The sequence below is a fragment of the Enoplosus armatus genome, chromosome 15, assembly GCF_043641665.1.
Source record: "Enoplosus armatus isolate fEnoArm2 chromosome 15, fEnoArm2.hap1, whole genome shotgun sequence".
Taxonomy (NCBI): domain Eukaryota; kingdom Metazoa; phylum Chordata; class Actinopteri; order Centrarchiformes; family Enoplosidae; genus Enoplosus; species Enoplosus armatus.
Genome location: NC_092194.1, coordinates 21,340,463 through 21,364,288, shown reverse-complemented (window position 1 = coordinate 21,364,288; position 23,826 = coordinate 21,340,463). Strand labels below are relative to the sequence as shown.

Genomic DNA, 23,826 nt, shown 5'->3' with positions numbered 1-23,826 from the left:
CTTAGCAGCTATAAGCTTTGTGTTTCTCCACATGATGAAGCTGCGTACATGGAGCTGTGGTTTGAGCTCTGTCCCGCTCTTTATGGATTTCCAACAAGCTCAGCCACACTTGTTATCTGAGATAGTGTTACATCTGTTAGTCCTCATCCTGAAAGCCACGTTGTTCTTGTTAAGTTAAGTGAAAACATGCTGTTTGAAAATACAGACAATAAAACGTAAATCTAACCTCTGTCTCGCTTGTGCAAGTTTGGAAGCTAAGCAGCAAAATAAGGTCATGTTGTTATAACCTTCATTAAATTCAAGAGAGACCTGAAGCAGCGGAGCCAGTCTGATCCCGCATGTGTACTTGTGAAGCTTTAAATCCTCAGCAGGGTTATCTTTCTGGCAATAGTCTTGCAGTTTTATTCAAGCTCCTGTTATCATGTAACCTAAGTGAGAAATGTCCTTTTTCATTTTTAGATTCATAACAATCAGTTTTGCCAAAGTTAATTTTGCCGTGTTATGTCATGTGATGCGTTTTAAGACCTGTTGGACGTTTAAAGGATGAATCCAGTGTTTTCTGCACGTTCAGAATTAATTTGGGCTTCGTGGGTTCGAACTTCCTCAGCTCACCTCCATCAGTGACGTCACGGCAGGTGTCGCACAGTAGAAATGCAGCCTGTAACCAGCAGGTGGCGCCTCAACATCAGTGTTGTAAAGCTTTGTTTTCTGGTGATGGAGCTACAAGTGCTCTGCTCCCTCAGTTTCTCTGATCAGTATTTTTGAATTGATGGATAGATGGACAGATGGTGGTGGTGTTACTGTGAATTATAAGTTTAATTCACTTCCTATCAGCTTTAACTGCGGCCTCAGAGGGGGAAAAACAAGTGCTTTTTACATAGACATGTGAAAATTTAAAAAGTCTCATTTCCTTGGCAAGGGAAGATAAATTATATATCAAATAGATAATAAAATACTTCCTTACTAATTCAGCAATATGTGCCAGTGGCTGATTTTAAATAGAATACTGGATGTTTTGGGCAAATACAATATTGATATCTGAGGGTAAATAACAAATACTGAACAGGGTCATCAAATTAAAAATAAATATAAAAATACTAATAAAATATAGATGAAATATAATATGAAGATTTGTTTTGAAGAGTGAACTTATTATTAATAATACCTAAATGACAGAATGGACTCATTCCAATCAGGTTTTAAATTATGTTTAACTTAAGTGTGTGCTTGTGACCAATATCAAAGTGTCCAAAGAGGAACAAATACAACAGAGAGATTCATCTTGAATCATAAAAGATATGTGTGTGACACTTTGGTTAAAGTGAATGAAATGTGAACGAAAGATGGTGGTTTTGGTTAACTATTGAAAAAATAAACATGTTTATGTTTCGGGTCAATATTTAACCAAGACCAAGGACTTTATCTAACCTTAACTAAGTGTTGTGAGGAGTCTAAACATAACTATAACATCTTTATTCATGCTGCTTTAACAGATACAGTTGTCAGTGATTCCTTTGAATTTTTTAAAAATGTAATTGAGGTAATTACATTTCTAATCATGTGTTTTCTAATTACTATATAAAAGTCATTTTTTGGGGTTGCATGAAAGCAGCACCAGCACCCGTCTGTATATTCAGTGAACAGTCAATGGCAGTTTTCGGCCTTTCTTATACTTTGAGCTTCTCTCTGAGTTGTTGTGTTTTTTCTTTTATTCATCATCTCTTCATCTCAACCCTGAGATGCTCTCGTCCTCCTGGCCAATCAGGACGAACAGACAGACAGCGCCATGGTAACATGAGACCGTCTTACATGTGGGTGGGAAAAGGCACACTCATTATACCTTAATAGAGCCACTGGGCTGTTTCCAGGGAAACTATGATTTTCAGGTGTGTGTGTGTGTGTGTGTGTGTGTGTGTGTGTGTGTGTGTGTGTGTGTGAGCGTTTACCTTGCGGTCAGTGGGTTTGAGTCAGACTGAAAACATGATGTGCTGATGTTTCTAGGTTGATTCGACCTCCCGTCCCGACAACAGCTTGACTGTTTGTGTGTTTAGTGTAGCGGGGTCAGTGAACGTCTCGTCAGCTCTGGAGTTCAACAGAGACCAGTATAATGGTCTAATGGTTCTTTCGGTTTTGGTTTTTAATGTAAGATCAGCATAATATCTTCAGGATGTAATCAGATCGTCAGTTGGCGTCTGACAGAAAAGGCCTCCAACAGAGTTGTGAAGTGGGAGGAGACATTTCGGGTGCCTCTGGTTCCGGAAGTAAAAGTCACTAACACGAACTATTTATATTTTCCATAGAACATGTGAGGTGACTGACAGATGGAGCACTTTCCACGGTTTGGATATCTGGTTCTTTGATAAAAAGGTTCGATACAAGAAGCCTGTGGACATAAAAACATAAGATGAGAGGGTAACTACAACTCCCAAGGTGCATTTCAGCAAGAAACATCCAATAACGGTGGATATTGCGCGGAAGCTAAACTTTCCACTCTTGAGAAAAGTAAATTTTGGATGAACTCAGTAACGATGGTGCTGTGTTTTTTTTCCCAAATACAGCAACAAAGCCTTTTGAATTTGCTACAGCTCTGATTCACACTTCTGACTGGCTTCTTCTCCGTAGCAACGACCGCAGATGTTCATGGGTATTGTAGTGTTTCGAGCCGTCTGTCAGGCCAAAATGAGGTATTTCTCAGAGGTCAAGTTGAAGTAATTAAAACTGGTGGCCATAACATAAACCTGTAGGACTTTATACAGAAGAGACCTGTGTTTCTATGTTTCTATGAACATTGGATATGATATGGGTCGATGATTGAAAGATGCATTTAAATGGGATTTCAGAGTGGGACCAGTGGCTCCTCTTACTTCACAACTCTGTTTGGCTCATGTCAACGTGTTACTCATCTTATTCAAGTTGGATTTATTTTAAATTATTCATGTTCTTTCCCTCACTACTGCTCATTTCAAAAGGGATTGCACCTTAGTGCTGTAACGGTAAACAAACTAAACAGACAGTTTGATACTTTGGGATGAACTGGACTGCGAGCCAGACCTCAATATTAGTTTCATATCTTGGCTGTAATTGATGTTATCTGAAAGGATCAAATCAATAAGGACTTATGGATAAACTGTCATTCAACAACAGAAGAACCTGAAAGTGAGAAGAAGTCTGCTTCTTAACATCCAGTCCCGTCTGAACAGGCGGACGTCATTGTTTTGGAAAAGCTTTGTTTTTCACTCCCGCAGGACACGAGACCAACATTTTCAGATTTTTCTGTGGGAGTGGAAAAAAAAAAAAACGCCTGTTCAGTGAGGAGAGAAGTCCAAAACAGAGAGGAAAAAAAAACAAGTGTCTAAATAAGCATGGACGTGGTCTCAGTCACATCCAGACTTATTACTACAGAGGGATAATCTTCCTGGATCCACCAGGCCTCTCAGTTGATTAAACTAAGACTGAGGACAGAGCATTCAGCTGTGTGTTATAGTAATAATCTGTAGGCAAAGAGCCAGAACACACACACACACACACATACACAGTCCTGAAACTAATTACCCACGTTAATGAGTGACCTTACAACGAACTGAGAGAGACAGCAGGCGCTCCTTTTATTCATCGCTAAAAAAGAAGAAAGACGAATCTACAAAGCGCCGTGTTCGTCCTCTTCACCATCTCTCGTATCTCGTTAATGAGCGGTAACAACGTGGCCTTAACCGCCGCCGCCGCCGCCGCCGCTGCTGCTGCTGTGTGTCGTCGTCTTCTTCTTTTTTTCCATCCTAATCTAATGTGCACATCAAAGTGCTCCCTTTTCTCCTCTGGAGCTACTCACTTCAAAGCTGGGGTGGAAAAGTCAGCAGCTGCATAGTAATCAGGGGATAAGGATTTAGTATTCACACACACACACACACACAACCATTCACTACTGCGTCTGTCGCAGATTACCAATTTTTATGGTTCGATCTCTCCATCTCATTAGCCTGATCTGATGCCTCTCATTGTTCCGGGTCACATCGCCTCCCTAATCTTTGTTTGTACTTTAATTCATTATAATTTGCCTTTAATACGTCTGCACGTTCAACAAACTGTTTCATCAATACTCATACATATACAATACACATACTACATGTGTCCTATTTTTATCTCCAGCTGGTGCAATAATGCAAGAGATTCTTTTAGATTTATCTAATCGAATGTATTCTGATGTAAATATCTTTATCTATGAGTGACACCGAGAAAAAACTGAAGTTCTAGGCTTTGTGTTTATGCAAATTAGCAACAGCATAGCATGCTAACACACTAAACCAAGATGGTGAACATGGTAAACATTATACCTATATTTAAGCATGTTAGCATGCTAAAGTTAGCAAGTAGCTGAAGTACAACCTCACAGAGCTGCTGGCTGTAGACTCTTAGACTGGTTAGCTAAACAGGGAACATCTAGGATCTATTACCCGTCTCATTCAGGGAAAGTTGAAGGAAAATATGCTAAAGCTCATGTTGCGTGTTCTCAACGTTTGTTCCCCAGCTGAATTTGTTTTGAAATAGGTGTTAGGACTATTGGAGTATTGAATTTTATATCATTGAAATAGGCAGTTAAATTCAATTAATCGATTAGTCGATCGTTTATAATCAGTTACCCTTTATCATAATATGTGTGTCGTATGTTAGAGAGAGCCGTGCAAACAGGGATCTCTGCATTTGGAATGAAGTGTGTGTGTGTGTGTGTGTGTGTGTGTGTGTGTGTGTGTGTGTGTGTGTGTTCGTGCAGCAGGTGTTAGGCCAGACTTTGACCCAGGGTGTCTTCCTGTCCATCTGGATGCAGACAGTAGGAGGCTCTGAGTCTCCAACACTGAGCCCAGTGTCTGACTGTCAGAGCAGCTGAGAGGGGAGACTCCACTTTACAGCCGCACCCGAACACACCGTCCAAACATTTACTGTCGCACTGTGTTCATTTCAGCAGGGGATTTAGATTTTGTAAATTAATTTATGTTGTTTTCAACAGGGTTCCTTGAAATATTAATTATAGCATCAGGTACAACACGAGTTGAAGAAATATTTGTCTTTTAAATGTTTACATTTTTCTTGTTTCTCATGATTAACATGAACCAAACAGTAAATGTGCTGTACAACCAAAACAAGGAGCTGAAAGAGGCTAAAATGATGTAAAATATGACAGTGGTGTATCCTGACGTTTGACATCAAAACAAAGTAAGTGCGTTGGCTTACTTAGGAAACAATGTCATATGCAGCTGGCTGTTTTGGCATTCCATGTAAGATGCTAAAGCTGGCATGTTAGCATAATAACGTCACTGTGTTAGCATTAAACTTTTGTCATAGTAGTTTAAGACGTATCTTGGCTGGACCACAAATGTTGGTCAAGTGGAAAATGTGACCTGCCAGTGGTACTATATGACAACTCATAATATGAACAGAGTCTGGAGATTACATCCTCTGGGGATCATGGATATCTGTACCAAATTTCATGGCAAGCCCCCCAATAGCTAACCAACATTTCATCACTCAAGTCACTTTGCTAGTGTGGATGAAAAGTGATAAAAAACCGGATCATCAGCTCCTCCAGGTCTGTGAGGAGACAGGAGCATCGTCTCTGTCACTGTCGTCACAAGTGTGTAGGTGAGGAAAGAGGAGGCGGTGGTGATGTGTTTTTAAAGTGAAACTTGGACAGGTTTATAACGAGTGCAGAAGCGTTCCCATGCTGCATCTGTCATGTGTTGGCACCTCCAGACATCTCTCTCTCTGTGGGAGTGAACAGCAGCTGAACATGAAGGAAGTGGGTCGTCTGCTTACAGAGATATTCTGTCAGCGTGTTGTAACGGGAGGAAACGGTGTGTTTCCCGTTATAAAGGAGGCTGTTAGTTGAGTCCTTGAGCCTGTGCACCTGTAGCACCTCCCTTATACACAGATTGGTGAACAGTTTGTGGCCAGGATGGTCAGACTTCTTCTCACACAGTGTTTAAGATAAATGTTAGCAATAGCTCTTAGCTGAACACCAGTGATGTACTGTGCAGTTTTAACAACCCGATTCAAGGTTTTCCAGCTAGCGGCCGGCCAGTCATTGTACCGTACTGTCATGCACTGCCGTATTTAGACCCTCTTCGGTCTTTTCAAGAAGTGGAGATGTTACTGCACCTTCTTAACCAGAGAGCAGGTGATAAGGGAAGACCTTAAAACAATTCTGCGTCTTTATTAATCATGGACGGCAGGATGTTATAGATGCTGTTGCATGCAGTATAAGACAGCCTCATCGCGACAGGAACCAGCTGTTGTTAGTTTGCCACCACACACACACACACACACACACACACACACACACACACACACACACAGTTGCTTGGCGATGTAAGTAGATGTTTTCTGTGTAGATTAATAAGGTACGTCTGTGCAGTGTGGGAGACTCAGTTCCTAAAAATGACAGAAAGAGACATCAGAGTGAAAAAAGAAAAGGTGGTGTATGAAATAAAACGTAATAGTATTACATCCTCACACACACACACACACACACACACACACCTACGCCGCTGAGTCCTTTCTTTGGTGTCGACTCTCAGCAGGATGTGTGCTCGTCTCCGTTTGCTCCCATTGATTCAGTTCTGCTCTCTGAAATGTTACCGTGGAAACGGGAGACGGCGACCCCCGTTATGCATCTCTATTCATCTGTATTGAGTCTCAGCCGCCTCATTGGGATCAGAGTAGTACGACTTGTATCACCACGTCTCTCTCTTCAGTCCTCTCCGTCTCCACGTCAGTTTCTCTCTTCTTTTTACTCTCCGTTTGGTTTTCACCTGTTTCTTCACTCCAACTTTCCTCCTTTCTTTTTATTTTGGTCCAGATGTTTTTCTCTTTGATTTCTCTTCTCTCTCTCTTTTTTTTTTTTATCTTGACACCTTTTATCTTGTCTGTCTCTCTTCCCATCCCTTCTTTGTCTGTTTTCTCTCTTTCTTTCTGTCTTATATTTTTCTTTGTTGTTGTAGTTATTCTTTGAATATCTTCTACATGACTCGTCATTGGCTGGTGAGGTCTTTTAGCATGACATCGTGTATACAGACATCAGGTGTACTTGTTTTAAAACATGTCAACTGGACACAGTGTCTTCAACCAACTCATGGAGTTAATGATAATTAGCTAGCTAGCTACAGCTTGTCATTATCAGCCGGCAAAATTAATTGTTATTGTTGTGTCTGAAATCACTCCCTCTGTACTCGAAGTGCAGGATATTTACTGTCTGCCATTAAATTAGCGTGTGAAAATGTACCCTCAAAAATTTAATTTAATTGAGGGCACTGTAAATACTAATAACAACAATAAATGATGACAGCACAAAGATTGAGTTTTCTCTTGAGCAGGACTCTGAGCTGCTGGTTCAGCCCAGGAAGCCGGCTGCACATCAGCTGTTTGATACACTGACTCTGCTCTTGAGCAAGGCACTGAGGGTAACTCAAATACTAAAGTGTCACTCATTCTGTCTGTGTGTATCACATGTACCATGCGTACTGTGTGTGTGTGTGTGTGTGTGTGTGTGCGTGTGTGTGTGGACCCAGACTGTCTGTTTGTGTGGTCTGATCAGTGTGTCATTGTGTGTCCCCTCTCCCTCTCCCTCCTCTTGCCAGTCACCCCAGAGGCCATCGGCTTCCTGTCAGCGGTGGGCGTCTTCATCGTGGCGTTGGCCGTCCTCTTCCTCTTCATCAACAAGAAGCTGTGTTTCGCACGCGTCGGTGGAATGCCCTGTCTGGAGCAACATGGCCGCCGGAAGAAAGGACGACTGGGAGTTCGCCAGGGGCTCGGTGAGTGACGGACAGATGGAGACTGTCCTCTCTCTTTACATTTACCCGACCAGAACACCTGGTGGTCATTTAAGTACTTAAATTAACTATTTAAGTTAAACCTCTCCTACAACAGTCAATGTTGTCTTTTTTAACCCTGACTACAATTGTTCATTAACCTTAACCAAGTAGTTTCCTAACCATAGCGGTTACAGGTCAGGAAACGGTCCTATGAATCAATCCATCCATTTTCTGCTGCTAATCTGGGTTTGGTCTGTGGTGGCAGCAGGCTGAGCAAAGTAGCCCATAGTTTCCTCTCCCTAACTACGTCCTCCAGCTCTTCCTGGGGGATCCGGACAGGATATGTAAGCATATATAACAGCATGTTCAAGGTCTCCTCGTTGGCCTGGAACCCCTGGAAGTGTCCTAATCAGATGTCCGAACCAGCCAGACTGGGATAATAATTGAGGCCACGTATACTGTAACCCTTTTGTTGAAACATATTTTTCTCTTTACGGTTCATGCCAGCGACATATCTTTCAGTTTTATTAGCACATACAAAAACATCCAAGATCATTAAAAACAAGGTTACAGGAATAATTACTCATATATATAATGTTTGTGTTTGTTTTGCAGCTGTCGTTTCCTCAGAGCTTCGACTGGACTTGTGTTGATCATCATGAAGCTCTGGTAGCTCTGACAATAAAACTATTGCCAAAAAGTGTTGAACTAAATATGAGAGCGTCTCATTGACATCCAGAAAAACTGTCTATTTCAGATTTCTTACAAGTCGCTGTCGCTTTCCAGTCAAGATTCACACATTATATAACCGGAAACATCTCGGCAGGAGAGAGAGAGAGAGTATGACTCCTGTGTGCATTATGACTCCAATTAAACTGTTCAGTAACAGAGAGAGAACGTGGGTGAGTTTGTGTTTGTGCAGCGGTTTCTGTGGGCGAGTTTGTATGTATGAGAGAAAGAGTTGAGTGAGTCAGCCTCGTACTGCCTCAAAGCTCTGCAGCGGCACACAATAAAATTATTAACATCATAAAACCTTGAAGAAAAATTCAGCAGAGAGAAAAAAGTACAGAGAGAAAAAGAAAACTCAGTTTGTGTTTTTTGTTCTCTTTTCGTCAACCAGTAAAAGTATTTCTTTCCTCCCACTTGTCAAACACTGCTTACACCCAGAGCAAAGGTCACTGAAGGTCAACAACATGTCGGATTAAAGGATCATACCGGCCTTTTTGTATGTTGGGCAAGTAGGAAACTGCCAACTGCCCCAAAAGCCCCATGCTCACTATGTGTTTGCTTTATGGTAATTTGATGAATTGCTTTTTTTAAATCATAGTATCAACTAAAATCAATATTGACAAGTGCATTTAAACAGGTCCTGTTATGTGACCTAATCTGGAGGACCTGTCAGGTGTCAAAAACTAGTTTTAATGCTAACATCTCATTTTTACGGCTTTGTAATTTCCTAATAATTTCCAAGGAAGCTACGCCAACTTAAAACAAAGCCTTTTTGAAGGGGTAGTTCACCATCTTGGAAATATCCTTACTCATTTTCTCATTTTCTTTCTGAGTGAGATGAGAAGATCAATACATGTCCCAAAAGTACGGAGCTGGAGTCAGGATGTGGTTAGCCTAGCTTAGCCTAGCTTAGCTCGTGGTTAGCCATTTTAATTTTGATACTTTTTTAAATTTGAAAAAAAAAAACTGGAATTCAAGTTGACCACAGCCAATGTTCTTTGTAAAAGGAGGAAAGTACCTTGTGCCAGACTATTTCTTGGCTGGGAGCAGTGTTCTTCCTGGAGACTGTAAAATACCCAATTGTTGTTTGGTTTTTCTGCTGACTAAACAAAACAAATAAGCTATAACATGTTCATTAGAGAGCTTTAACAATGCTGGTTGGTGGATTTTGTTACCTTTATTTCCTTCCATCTATATGCTAAGCTAAGCTAAGCAGGTGCTGCTGTAGTTTCATCAAACTATCAAACTTCTCATCAAACTCTTGGCAGGAAAGCATATCGGCACATCTCCTAAAATGTCAAATGATTCTTTTAGTACTATAAAAATTTCGAGTGGCGCAGCACCTCTGTGCTTATACATGATAGAAGTGATAACCTGACACGGCTGCAGTGAGAGCTTCCTCCATGTGGGCTGAAGAGGGTCAATCCTGCCCGCTAATTCAATCCTGGCTGAGCACCTGTGAGTCGTTTTAACTCAAAGACCAAAGTTTGAACTCTGTGGAAATCAGCTTAGATTTAACTCTGGTTAGCTGAAGTAAACTTCTCAGAATGTTGATGCTTTATAATCACATCAAAAATTAAAGAAAGAAAACCAGCAGGATGGTTGAATCCCGGTGGAGACTGTGAGTCAAACGGTGAGCAAACACTGGGCAGGTTCGTCGGTTCTCACCTGCAGCAGGTGGAGTCTCTGGTATTTCTAGTTGGTTTCCTGAACAAACAACACATCCTGTTTGGAGTCTCTCCGTAACATTCACAACTCAAAATCCTCTGGAGCTTCACAGGACGAGGTAGGGGCTCTTACTGCGTGTGTTTTCAGTCAAACTATATGTGAAGATGTAGTTTTAACCTGTAGGCCTGATTAAATAGTTTCATTTGTACAAAGAACAATGAAACAGTGACAAAACATACACTCAAATGTACATTTTTCAGGAACTAAGCTAACTTTTCTGGCATTATCCGAAGGGTTTTAATGTTTTTTTTAAGTAGATTAAGTCCTTGGAAAATGATTAAGGAGTATGTAATCCATCCACCTGTTTACATTTGGTTGAAGAAAACTTCAATACACCAGTAGTCAAATGACTGTTTGACGATCGGTGTGTGTGTGTGAACTAGATTTCTCTTCAGGTACTTAAGCATCCAAAATGTAAAGGCCGACTGACATCAGCTGCTTCATTCATGCTTCACAATCAGTGGCTCATTCATCAGCTGCTCGGCTGCCAGCAGCACCTGACACTTATTCACTTACGTATTAAGGGCTTCAACTGAGCGCATGTGTCTGTGTATGCAAGATCATGCTTGTGTGTACATGTGTGTGTTTGTATGTAAGAGTGTGTGTGTGTGTGTGTGTGTGTACCGTTGCATGTTATCATTGAGCCACATTACTCCACTCTCAGAGCTTCCGCCTGTGAATAGCTTTAGAAGGCAGAAGTTAACAGACCAATCAGCCGTCGCTCGCCCACTCAGAGAACAGCTTCCTGCTCTGTAGGTAACCATGACGATGGCTCAGGTAGAGACAGTGACCTGCACTTTAGAGAGGAGGAGCCGATCGCTCATTCAGCTGTTGCTATCCAATTATGGTCAAATTATGATGTGAGTGGAGTGACCCTCCACCCCGCTAACGCTAACAGGTTTTATTTTTTCCACCAGAAAGAGGCAGACGGGGGGGGGGGGGGGGGAGAGAGAGCATGGCTTCGTATGTGCTCTGTCCTCACTTACTTTTACATCTCATCAAGGAGCGATCATTTCACTAGCACAAAAAGGCTTCAATATACTGTACCTGTGAGCTGGTTGACAGTGTTGTTGATCACTCAGCTGCTGAGAGATTCAAAACGCACTTTTTAGCCCAGATTACGGTCGTTTTCAAACCTGCAATTGGAAGATCTAAATAAAGGAATCATACGTTCGGGTTGTGGTGGCTAACAGCTAGTCGACGAATGAAAGTGAACATTCTCTTGTGGCTTTTAGTGATGCTTTTTGTTTCCCTCGAGTTATTTTCTCTGGGGAAAGACAGAAGTCACCCTCTGATCTGGACCAGAGTGATGTACCGTAGGTTTGAAAAGAGCCTACGCTTCAGGACAGAAACACTCAGACCAAACCTGTTTGCTTAAAACAAACCTGTTTGCCTGTTCAGTTCAGTGGAAGGGACACTATGAAAAAACAAAACAAAATATATATATATATATACTGTATTTAATAACTGAAGGTTACTCAGATGAGCCTATCAACTTTTTTATCCACTCAGATCTTCTCTCATCTGGACTGTGGTGGCTGAGGTGAGGGGGGGCATTCATTAACCATTCTTCAATAAAAATAGGTCTAATCAACCAGATATGGACATATTCTGCGCTAGTTGGTGAGCACATCAGTTTGAAATACCACAGGGGAATTAGTACAGACAGAAACAGCTGCAGGCGACAGGCTTTTACTGTGGTTTGTGGCCAGCACACCTCCAACACGTCATCAAGGTAAACCGCTTCACCTTGTTAAAAAACAATCCGCTCATCACAGCTACAGATCGGTCACAACATCTTGAAGAGAGCGCAACATTAAAGCTGGAGATGGGGCTTAGTGAACGTTAATTATTTGTAATCAGATATTTCAGCCTAAAAGTGATTCACTAGTGTCTTTATGCTTTCTTTCAACCTGGATCTCCTTTCCTTTCTTCCTTGTTTCCTCCTCTCCTCTCCTTTCTTCCTTGTTTCCTCCTCTCCTCTCCTCTTTTTCTTGTTTCCTCCTCTCCTCTCCTTTCTTCCTTGTTTCCTCCTCTCCTCTTTTTCTTGTTTCCTCCTCTCCTCTCCTTTCTTCCTTGTTTCCTCCTCTCCTCTCCTTTCTTCCTTGTTTCTTCCTTGTTTCCTCCTCTCCTCTCCTTTCCTCCTTGTTTCCTCCTCTCCTCTTTTTCTTGTTTCCTCCTCTCCTCTCCTTTCTTCCTTGTTTCCTCCTCTCCTCTCCTCTTTTTCTTGTTTCCTCCTCTCCTCTCCTTTCTTCCTTGTTTCCTCCTCTCCTCTTTTTCTTGTTTCCTCCTCTCCTCTCCTTTCTTCCTTGTTTCCTCCTCTCCTCTCCTCTCTGCCTTGTTTCCTCCTCTCCTCTCCTTTCTTCCTTGTTTCCTCCTCTCCTCTCCTTTCTTCCTTGTTTCCTCCTCTCCTCTCCTCTCTGCCTTGTTTCCTCCTCTCCTCTCCTTTCTTCCTTGTTTCCTCCTCTCCTCTCCTCTTTTTCTTGTTTCCTCCTCTCCTCTCCTTTCTTCCTTGTTTCCTCCTCTCCTCTCCTCTCTGCCTTGTTTCCTCCTCTCCTCTCCTTTCTTCCTTGTTTCCTCCTCTCCTCTCCTCTTTTTCTTGTTTCCTCCTCTCCTCTCCTTTCTTCCTTGTTTCCTCCTCTCCTCTCCTCTCTGCCTTGTTTCCTCCTCTCCTCTCCTTTCTTCCTTGTTTCCTCCTCTCCTCTCCTCTTTTTCTTGTTTCCTCCTCTCCTCTCCTTTCTTCCTTGTTTCCTCCTCTCCTCTCCTCTTTTTCTTGTTTCCTCCTCTCCTCTCCTTTCTTCCTTGTTTCCTCCTCTCCTCTTTTTCTTGTTTCCTCCTCTCCTCTCCTTTCTTCCTTGTTTCCTCCTCTCCTCTCCTCTCTGCCTTGTTTCCTCCTCTCCTCTCCTTTCTTCCTTGTTTCCTCCTCTCCTCTCCTCTCTGCCTTGTTTCCTCCTCTCCTCTCCTTTCTTCCTTGTTTCTTCCTTGTTTCCTCCTCTCCTCTCCTTTCCTCCTTGTTTCCTCCTCTCCTTTCTTTCTTGTTTCCTCCTCTCCTCTCCTCTTTCTTGTTTCCTCCTCTCTTCTCCTTTCCTCCTTGTTTCCTCCTCTCCTTTCTTGTTTCCTCCTCTCCTCTCCTTTCCTCCTTGTTTCCTCCTCTCCTCTCTTCCTCATCTCCTCTCCTCTCCTTTCTTCCTTGTTTCCTCCTCTCCTCTCGTCTCCTTCCCTTTCTTCCTTGTTTCCTCCTCTCCTCTCCTTCCCTTTGATCCTCATTTCCTCCTCTCCTCTCGTCTCCTTCCCTTTCTTCCTTGTTTCCTCCTCTCCTCTCCTTCCCTTTGATCCTCATTTCCTCCTCTCCTCTCCTCTCCTTCTCTTTCTTCCTTGTTTCCTCCTCTCCTCTCCTTCCCTTTGATCCTCGTTTCCTCCTCTCCTCTCCTTCCCTTTGATCCTCGTTTCCTCCTCTCCTCTCGTCTCCTTCTCTTTCTTCCTTGTTTCCTCCTCTCCTCTCCTTCCCTTTGATCCTCATTTCCTCCTCTCCTCTCGTCTCCTTCCCTTTCTTCCTTGTTTCCTCCTCTCCTCTCCTTCCCTTTGATCCATGTTCCTCCTCTCCTCTCCTTCCCTTTGATCCTCATTTCCTCCTCTCCTCTCCTCTCCTTCTCTTTCTTCCTTGTTTCCTCCTCTCCTCTCCTTCCCTTTGATCCTCATTTCCTCCTCTCCTCTTGTCTCCTTCCCTTTCTTCCTTGTTTCCTCCTCTCCTTCCCTTTGATCCTCATTTCCTCCTCTCCTCTTGTCTCCTTCCCTTTCTTCCTTGTTTCCTCCTCTCCTTCCCTTTGATCCTCATTTCCTCCTCTCCTCTCCTCTCCTTCCCTTTCTTCCTTGTTTCCTCCTCTCCTCTCCTTCCCTTTGATCCTCATTTCCTCCTCTCCTCTCGTCTCCTTCCCTTTCTTCCTTGTTTCCTCCTCTCCTCTCCTTCCCTTTGATCCTCATTTCCTCCTCTCCTCTCCTTCCCTTTCTTCCTTGTTTCCTCCTCTCCTCTCCTCCTTGTTTCCTCCTCTACTTTCTTTCTTGTTTCCTCCTCTCCTCTCCTCTTTCTTGTTTCCTCCTCTCCTCTCTTTTCCTCCTTGTTTCCTCCTCTCCTTTCTTCCTTGTTTCCTCCTCTCCTCTCCTCTTTTGTCTTTTGCTCCTTAACTCTCCCAGCTTTTCCTCTTTGTCACCCCCCCGTCTCCCTGTGTTTATCTCCCTCCAGTGAACAGCTACGGTGACGGTGAAGATGATGCCAGCAGCTCGTCTGACAGTGAAGACGAGGTCCTGAAGCAGTTTGAGATCTCTGTGTCGCGTTCTCAGAGCTTTCGTACGTCGGCGGCTAACGGCAGCGAGCAGCAGCCCCAGAAGACTCAGCTGGCTTTGGGCCGACGCCACAAATTCACCCGACTGTCGGACCAGGAGGAGGGCAGCACAGAGCCGTCAGACTGTGAAGGTGTGGTGTTCATCTCCCTTAAAACACTGTATTCTTCCGCACGCTTCACATGACAATGATTTCCTCCAGCCCTCGTCGTCGGAGCTACGCAGGTAGCTTCCAGCTCACCTGACCCGACTTGTGTTGATTGCACCAGTTTACCTCTTTCAAGCTAGAGACCTGAAACTCCAACAAACAGAAAACCAGCAAGATCCACCGCTAATCCATCCCACTGTCAGTGAGCCAAAAGGCCCCAAATAACGTTTTTACTGCAGATTAGAGGCTGTAAAGAGCTCAGGGAGGCTCAGTGTGATTGGGCTGCCGTGGCTGGATGAGTGTGGACAGGCAGCAGCATTAATTAGGACACTCGTTTGTTGTCAGTTGGTTTCTGGTGTTTTAAGAACAACCTGGGGAGGATGAGATGGCAACAAACAAAAACCAGGCGATTTTTATTCTTCTTTCTCAGTGCAATTACAGCTAATGTCATTTAGTTAGATGAGCTCGTTTGCTGCTTGATTGGTAGCTAATTAATAAAATGAAAGCTGAGGAAATGTATAAAGAACGAAAGACGAGATACAAAAAACTTTTTTTTTTCCTCCAGTTACAAAAGATTAAAGAGTTCATACTCAGTTTGTTTGTTTGTTGTTTGTGATATTTAGAGATGGAACACCTTTGCTTTTCATATAATCATTTTAAGCATTAAACACACATTGCCAAACGTTTAAGTAATGTGGTTCCTAAAATGTTCTTCCTAAAAATTGTGATTAATGATATTCCCAACATCCAGCAAAACATAATCTGGATTATCATCTAGGCCTGAGTCATGCAGTCACTGTCACTGTCACCCAACAAATCAACCCAAATTCTCCTGCTTCACACCCACTTACATGTATAAATGTGAATAAATAAAAAGAGTAACACATCAGCACAAACATATACAGAAATGTAAATCGCACTGATTTAAAGTTATAGAAATCCAACAAGCACTTCTGATGAAGTATACTGAGGCCTTTAGCCAGCTGGCACGTTTACAGAAATGTTGATTAATGTGCATTATCCTTATAAATATATAAATAAGTCAAATAAAAAGGAATTACAGCAAAAAAAATGGATAAAATATAGTAGAAGAGAGCACGGGTGGATGCAGTAAATATTCATGGGTGCTGTAGTTTTATTATTTATGTAGAGCTGCAACAATTACGACAGAAACTTATTAACAACTACTTTGATAATCGAGTAACCGTTTCAGTTATTCTTCAAGTCAAATATTATCTGGTTTCAGCTTCTCAGGTGTGAGGATTTACTGCTGTAAATTGAATATCTTTGAGCTCTGGAGTTTTAGTTGGACAAACCAAGCAAAATGAAGACGTCACATGTTTATACATTTTATAAAGTAATCGATTTAATTGAGAAAATAATCAGCAGATTTATCGAGAATGAAAATAATCGTTAGTTGCGGCACCAGTCTGAACCCCACCAACATTTCTCACTTTTCCAAACTGAGCCAGTGGAACAACGGCTGGACAGGAAGTGACATCACAACGATGGCTCTATTTTAATAGCCTCAGAGCTAATTGCTATGCAGCTAACTTGCTAACCAAATAGCATCACGTTCATTTTCGTCCCAGCGAGTAAAAACAAATGTTTAGACAAACTTCGACGTGCCTGCCGGGCCTTTTAATGAGCAGCCGGTTGTTGGTGGGCGGTGACATTGTTTGGTTGGGGTCATTCTGACTCAGCTGGTATTTGTTTTCTGTCTGTAACCAATATGTGAGCGGTGCAGTGACATAACCCACAAATAACACACACACACAGGCTGATGACTCACCTCGGCCTGTTGCCGTGGTCAGCACTGTATGCAGCCATTGATATCGCAGTCGGGCCGACCTTAATGATGGTGAATTGGAGATAATTGCTATTGATTGGTCTGAGGTACGGCCTGTTCTGCCGGTGTTTCTGTCTCAGGAAAAGGCCATGGTTTGACAGACTGCACAATATCACCTCTGTTAACACACAACACTCTCAAACAAGGTTTAGGTAGCTTCTTTTAGACTCGATTAGATTGTACACCAGAGGAGACAATCATGACTGTTTGTGCTGTCAAGGGATAAATGTGTCACCGTTACAGGATTAGAGAAAGACTGTCTCTGTAGGTGTCCTGTTGGTCCCAGCAAAGCCACAACCTGTGTCATTTGTGACGGTTACTTTTACATTTAGTCTGAAGTTTTGTTCAGACTGAATGCCAACGTTATTCGTGTGAATTTGACTGCTGGACATTTGGACCACGTTTGTTTGCCTCAGGCAGAAAATGTACCCACTGTAGAGACAATAGCTGCGTAACAATAGCTAGTTAGCATCGTGTCCCTGTATGTTTATGAAGTATTTCATAATGTCCCAGGATTAGCACAAATGTTTGCTTTTGTTTGCACCAACATGCAACTTTTATCAACTTCCTATGCAATGTCTCAAATCTGCTTTGCGTTGTCTCGAACACATCCAGAGATTGAAAGTAGTCAAATTCAGTCAACACAATATTTACTCAACCTTTGTATTTGGTGTCAAACAAAAACTGGACTTTATAGTCTCACCTGAGTCAACCATGTAGTAACTTTAGTGTATTTCTATTTAACAAGAATTATTTGATTATTTATTTTTATTAGTATTTACTGTTAATTTATTTTATTATGTTTCATTTAAGTCATCAATATATTAAAGGTGAAACACACCAACCACACACACGCTGTCCTCACAAACACACTGTCCTCACACACGCTGTCCTCACAAACACACTGTCCTCACACACACTGTCCCCTCACACACACTGTCCTCACAAACGCATTGTCCTCACACACACTGTCCTCACAAACGCACTGTCCTCACACACACTGTCCTCTAACACAGTGTCCTCACAAACACACTGTCCTCACACACTGTCCTCTAACACAGTGTCCTCACAAACACACTGTCCTCACACACGCACTGTCCTCACACACACTGTCCTCTCAAACACACTGTAATCACAAACGCACTGTCCTCACACACACTGTCTTCTCACGCACTGTCCTCACACACACTGTCCTCACAAACGCACTGTCCTCACACACACTGTCCTCTAACACAGTGTCCTCACAAACACACTGTCCTCACACACACTGTCCTCTAACACACTGTCCTCACAAACACACTGTCCTCACACACGCACTGTCCTCACACACACTGTCCTCTCAAACACACTGTAATCACAAACGCACTGTCCTCACACACACTGTCTTCTCACACACTGTCCTCACAAACACACTCTTCTCACACACTGTCCTCACAAACACACTGTCTTCTCACACACTGTCCTCACAAACACACTGTCCTCACACACACTGTCCCCTCACACACACTCACTGTCCCCTCACACACACACTGTCCTCACAAACGCACTGTCCTCACACACACTGTCCTCACACACACTGTCCTCTCACACACTGTCCTCACAAACACGCTGTCCTCACACACACTGTCTTCTCACACTCCTTCATCACATTGATTGATTCAGATTTGAAAACGTGTCCTACTGTCCTCACGCCCACAGATTTAAAACCGACCACCAGAGGGCCTAATGCTGACTTTCCTACACTGTTGCCTTCCTCATGCAGAAATGGAGGCTCAGAGCCGGCAGGGTTTCCAGGACCCGCTCTCTGCAGCAGTAGAAGAGAGCGAGAGGGCGTCCTCGCTCTCTCTGGACAAACCTGCTGGACTCGAGGCATCAGGCGCCAGGGACAGTCCCACCCCCAGTATGAACCGACAGGCCGCAGACGGCAGCGAGGGCGTGGAGAAGGCCACGGATCTCGACAAAAATGACGCCACAGACAGCTCCTCCACCTGGAGCCCCGAGGTACTGTATAGCCTATAAATATTTGTGTGTTTTTCAGGTCACACTTTCTCATATAAAATTGTCCAGTCGACTCGAATCGAATCAACCAAAAAAGCTGCATCGTGTGTACGGACTAGAGGTCTTCATGGGTCTGAAAATTTGTACCTGACCTGAAACAGACACACTATTATCTTACCTGAACACAGAGATGGACCATTCATAACAGCCCCGGGGCGTCCCTGTCGATCAGTGGTCTAAGTCATTCTTCTTGCTCTCTCCCCACGTTTCCAGTCCGTCCCAACTGTCAAATCATTGATTAAAGGCCAAAAAATGTATAATTAAAAACCTTGGCCAAACAAATCTCGTCTTTGTTTGAAGTGGACATGTCACATTGACCCTCGCGGCCAAGTGGATGGTGAAGTTACTGAAAGGACTGCAGCAATAAAACTCTCCTGACCTGGCTGAAAAAAAAACAATTACTGTCAAAGTGACCCGTGTGTTCAATGGACCAAAATAGCCTACATGGGCAGTACACAGGAGCAAAATGGTGGTTGTTTTCATTTAATTAATGTACTGCCTAGTTCCTGGGGAATAAAAGAGCTTGTCCTCAGTGAAACTTCCACAGATAAATACAGGTTAGAAAAAGTGATCGTTGTAGATATAATCAAGAAGTTCATATATACATTAATTAAAAGGGTGATTTGAGGGCTGCCTGTGGGAATTATGCTCCTCTACACACATAACTTTTGATGGTGTAAAAAGAGAAGGATGTTGGTTTAAAGCTCAACTATTTCTCTTTAAAATTAAATATTTGAGACTAAATAAGCAGCACTCAAAGTTATAAATTATGAAGAGTAGAAAAAGAGTCTTCAGGGCTGTTCTCACTGAAGCCTGATAAACGGGCTGACTTTCCATTTTTGCTTTACTTTTCATTCATTCAGGTTGACATGTTCATGTTACCTGATTTCTTGTTTCTTGTACTTTGCACCATCCAGTCAGTACCAAGTGATGTATTTGTCCCACCAAGTCATTTCCTGTCAATTAATGATAAATATGCAGATTTCTAAGTTATTATTTCTTACAACAAGCATTTCAGACACATTTCTTTCCTTTTCTCTCTCACTGTTTCATGGATGTAGCTCGCTGGCTGTGTGGAAAGATGACGTTCCTGTTCTAAATCTACAAAGCTCTGATTGTTTGACAGCTGTCAACGGCAGCTCCACCAGATCAGTTTGAATTGCCAAACAAATCAGTGACGTAGGTGTCGATTCAGAGGCCTGGAAACAGGCTCATTTAATTGGCTACACAAGCAAACAACTGTCATCTGATTCTGATTCTTACATTGTGAAATTCTAATCTGTAGGTGGAAATATTACCTTTTCCCAACAATGGCTCGCCCACTTCAAGCCAGAGCACAAACAAAAACACAACTACAGAAATCTGTCAGTGTTGTTCAAACTGTGGCAGGAAGTAGTGCGTCCATCACTGTCAGTTTAACCAGTAAGCTTATTGAAGACAGGTTTTTAGTCTTCACATTACCACAAACTGAGACCTCACAAACTTCAACAACATTTCTCACTTCTCAGCTCTCAATAATCACCAAAAACTAAAAACTAAAAAAAAAAAAAAAAAAAGCCAAGGGAGGGATTACTTAACGGGGTCAGTGAGCTGACCGCAGCCCTGCTGTTACCCATCATGCTTGGCAGAGGTATCATCATCATTCAGCTGTGAGAGGATTATCACTCTGCCATGTTATCCTCTCAGGTTCATTTTGGAAGAAACAAACCAAACACGGCCCACCGAGGCCTCGAGGTTTTGTATAAATAGTTGATATTTCCTTCTCTCTCCACGCTGCGTTGGCTAACAAACAGAAGCTCATGAATAATAATCACTGTGTGTGTGTATATAAACAAAGTATGTATAAATACGTGCATACATTCACTTATCATGTATTTCTGTGTGGACTGGGTTTTTGGTGTGTGTTTGTGCATGTAGGAGAGTGGAGATGTAGAATCTAACAACCTCTCAGTCACCGAATCACACTTTGAAATTGGGAGCAATCTGTGCAGTAAACACCTCCCACATTCACACACACACACACACACACACACACACACACACACACATCCATGGAGACACGGGGTGATACTGACATCGAGAAATGCTTCATAAATAACAAATGAGTTTGGATCAGTGGAGCAACAGGAAAGCGGGGAGAGTCATGTTGTAGCACTTTATTTATACAGTTATATAACAGCCCTGCCATCGCTAATGCTAAAGCTAGTACTACTGCTGCTGCTGCTGCTAATAATACTACCTCAACGAGTAGTGCTATGAGTAGTGCTACTATAATTACTATAAAGATCAGAACAAACTCTAAGCTAACACTAATGCTACCATTGGGAGTCAGTTCCTCAAGTCAGGACACTTGACTTGATTTATGCGTTAGGGACCAACTTCACTTCGAAGCATTTAGCCTCAAAGTCTGCAGTTTTTAAACATTTCTGTTAATTCATTATAAAGTTAATAACTATTACAAATACCTCTTCTAGTACCACACTGTCGTCTGCTACTACTACCTGTAACACTACTTGCACTACTACTTAAACTAGTAGTAGTAGTAGTGGAGGAAGTAGCTCTACTCTTCGTCTGCAGGCACCTCTACTGCTAACAATACTTCCACTGATAAGAATGCTACTACTTTGTGCAGTATTACTACTAGTATTGTTACTACTACGATTACAATACTACAACTGTACTGCTTCTACTGCCAGTGCAAGTACGACTGGCGCTAAAGTAGTAAATCTACGTCCACGTAATGCTACTACCTCTACGAATACTAGCGTTAGCGCTCCTGCCGCACATGGAAATATTATTACTCCTACGAGTACTGCTGAGGAAGACGTAGTAAACACTGACGGGTGCTGCAGCGTCCACCATGTTTCTCAGGTGAGCGTCTTCTCCTTCATGTGTGGACCTCCTGACCTGAACGTTCAATGGAGTCATTATCTTATCTCCTCTGTGGTTGCCATGTCGACACTGACACTCAGCGCTGCTCTGTCAACACAATCGATGTTGTGTTTGCTGACTGTGCGGGAGGCTGGGATTGGCTACGCTGAGGGGGGTGGGGGGTGGGGGGGGGGGGTAGTTCTCCTTTATGACAGGATTTCTGCTTCACTTTCAGTCTCTGAACATTTGAAAAAAGCTTCGGAGAATCATTCAGTGATTGTGAGTCTTTATATTTGACAGCGGTGGGAAGTAACAAAGTACATTTACGTAAACACTGTACAGTTTTGTGATACTTGTACTTAAGTTATTCAATTTTACGCTACTTCTACTCCAGTACATTTATTTTACAGCTTTAAGTGTTAATTACTTTGTGATTCAGACTATTAATACAAAATATAATCAAAAAATAAATGTTTTCTCATAGATGAAGATACCCAGCCGTATATAAGGGGGTTAGATTGAGCTCCACATTTAGCAGCTGCACATTAATGAACACATTAATGCGTTAATAATTATAATTATACTATTAATTATAATGATTTCTCACTTTATTTAGTATAAATGAATGAATGAATAAGCTCTTTTAAATGTATATGCTTGATTTTCTTCTGTCCCTGCCTTCTCAGCAAGAGCAGCCTCCCCCCAATGAGGTCTCGTGTCAGCCGGTCAGCTCTTCCCCTCGACCTTCCATCTCTAAATGTGGAGACCTGGTCCTGTCTCTGGAGTACCGTCCCGACACGGAGAAGCTGCTGGTGTCCGTGATCGCGGCCCGGGACATCCCCGACAAGGCTCGCAGTGGGATGGACTCCTGGCAGGTGCACATGGTCCTGCTTCCCTCCAAGAAACAACGGCACAAGACGTCGGTACAGAAAGGTTCACTGCCGCACTTCAACGAGACATTTCGCTTCTCGCGCCTGGATCCATCAGAACTGCACATGGCGGCCATCAGGTTCCGGCTGTACGCGCTCGGAGGCAGGATGTCCCGTGAGCGAATGATGGGTGAGAAGCTGCTGCGTTTAGGGGGGCTCGACCCAGACGGAGGGACGATGGAGACCACGCTGGTTCTGGAGCCTCGCAGTAACCTCAAGGTCAATTTTTAGGCATAATTCTGCATGTAGTCCTTGTTCTTCGAGGTCTTTGGAGGTCTTTGTGTGGTTATCTGCTGCTCACTGTGTTAGTTCCTCTGTTTTCATCAGAGCGTGGACTCCCAGCTGAGCCTGTCTGCTGTGTCCCAGAGCGACAGCGCCTCGTCCACTCAGTCTCTGACCCACGGTGGCGTCCCCGAGCTGCTGGTGGGTCTCACCTACAACGCCACCACGGGACGCATGTCTGTGGAGCTCATCAAGGGCAGCCACTTCAGGAACCTGGCCATCAACAGACCACCAGGTGTGCAGTGAGACACAAACACTGCACACACACACACACACACACACACACACACACACCAACTGATACTGATATTTGATAATGATGTATCGGGCAATATTTTGAAATCAGAGGTCATTTATCATAAATGCAAGTTGTTATTATTATTATTATTATTATCAATAACAATCTGTCACACCTATAAAAACACAGAGAGAGAGTGTGTGTGTGTGTACTCTATGTAGTTCAGTCACATGTTTACTTTATATTAGATTACCAACATGACAGCGTTTGTATATTTTATTCCTTCATCCTCTCCCTGCTCCCCCCTGGTCCAGACACCTACGGGCGACTGACTCTGTTGAACTCGGTCGGTCAGGAGATCTCTCGGTGTAAGACATCGGTGCGTCGCGGCCAGCCCAACCCCGTCTACAAGGAGACCTTCGTCTTCCAGGTGGCGCTGTTCCAGCTGTCGGACGTCACGCTGCTGGTCTCCATCTACAACCGCCGCAGCATGAAGCGCAAAGAGATGGTGGGCTGGATCGCTCTGGGCCAGAACAGCAGCGGCGAAGAGGAGCAGCTCCACTGGCAGGACATGAAGGAGAGTCGAGGACAGCAGGTCTGCCGCTGGCACGTCCTGCTGGAGGCGTAACGTCACCGAGATTTAGGATTTTATCTTTTAAGGTGAAAGGGAGTTGATGCTGAAAGTTGGAAAGCGGTGAGGGATTTAAAGACTCTGCGGACAGGATGATGCATGAGGTTTCAGAGGTGATGGGTTCAAGGACTTAGCTTACTCAGAGCACACTCTCCACTATCCTCACATCTGTCCAAAGCTGGACAGACGTCAAAACGTGGCTGGTTATTTTGTGTCAACATGAGGA

At 43.2% G+C, this 23,826-nt stretch overlaps 1 protein-coding gene across 1 annotated transcript in view; it reads left to right on the top strand.

The window, feature by feature from the left end:
• syt16 (synaptotagmin XVI) overlaps positions 1-23,597 on the top strand; it is a 28,456-nt gene extending 4,859 nt beyond the window's left edge. Inside the window, exons 3-8 of the mRNA XM_070920768.1 lie at positions 7,557-7,799; positions 14,497-14,727; positions 18,354-18,592; positions 22,207-22,668; positions 22,777-22,966; positions 23,284-23,597. Of these exons, the coding sequence (XP_070776869.1) occupies positions 7,557-7,799; positions 14,497-14,727; positions 18,354-18,592; positions 22,207-22,668; positions 22,777-22,966; positions 23,284-23,597 (1,679 nt within the window). The remainder of the gene's footprint in view (positions 1-7,556; positions 7,800-14,496; positions 14,728-18,353; positions 18,593-22,206; positions 22,669-22,776; positions 22,967-23,283) is intronic.
• The last annotated feature ends 229 nt before the right edge of the window (positions 23,598-23,826 follow it).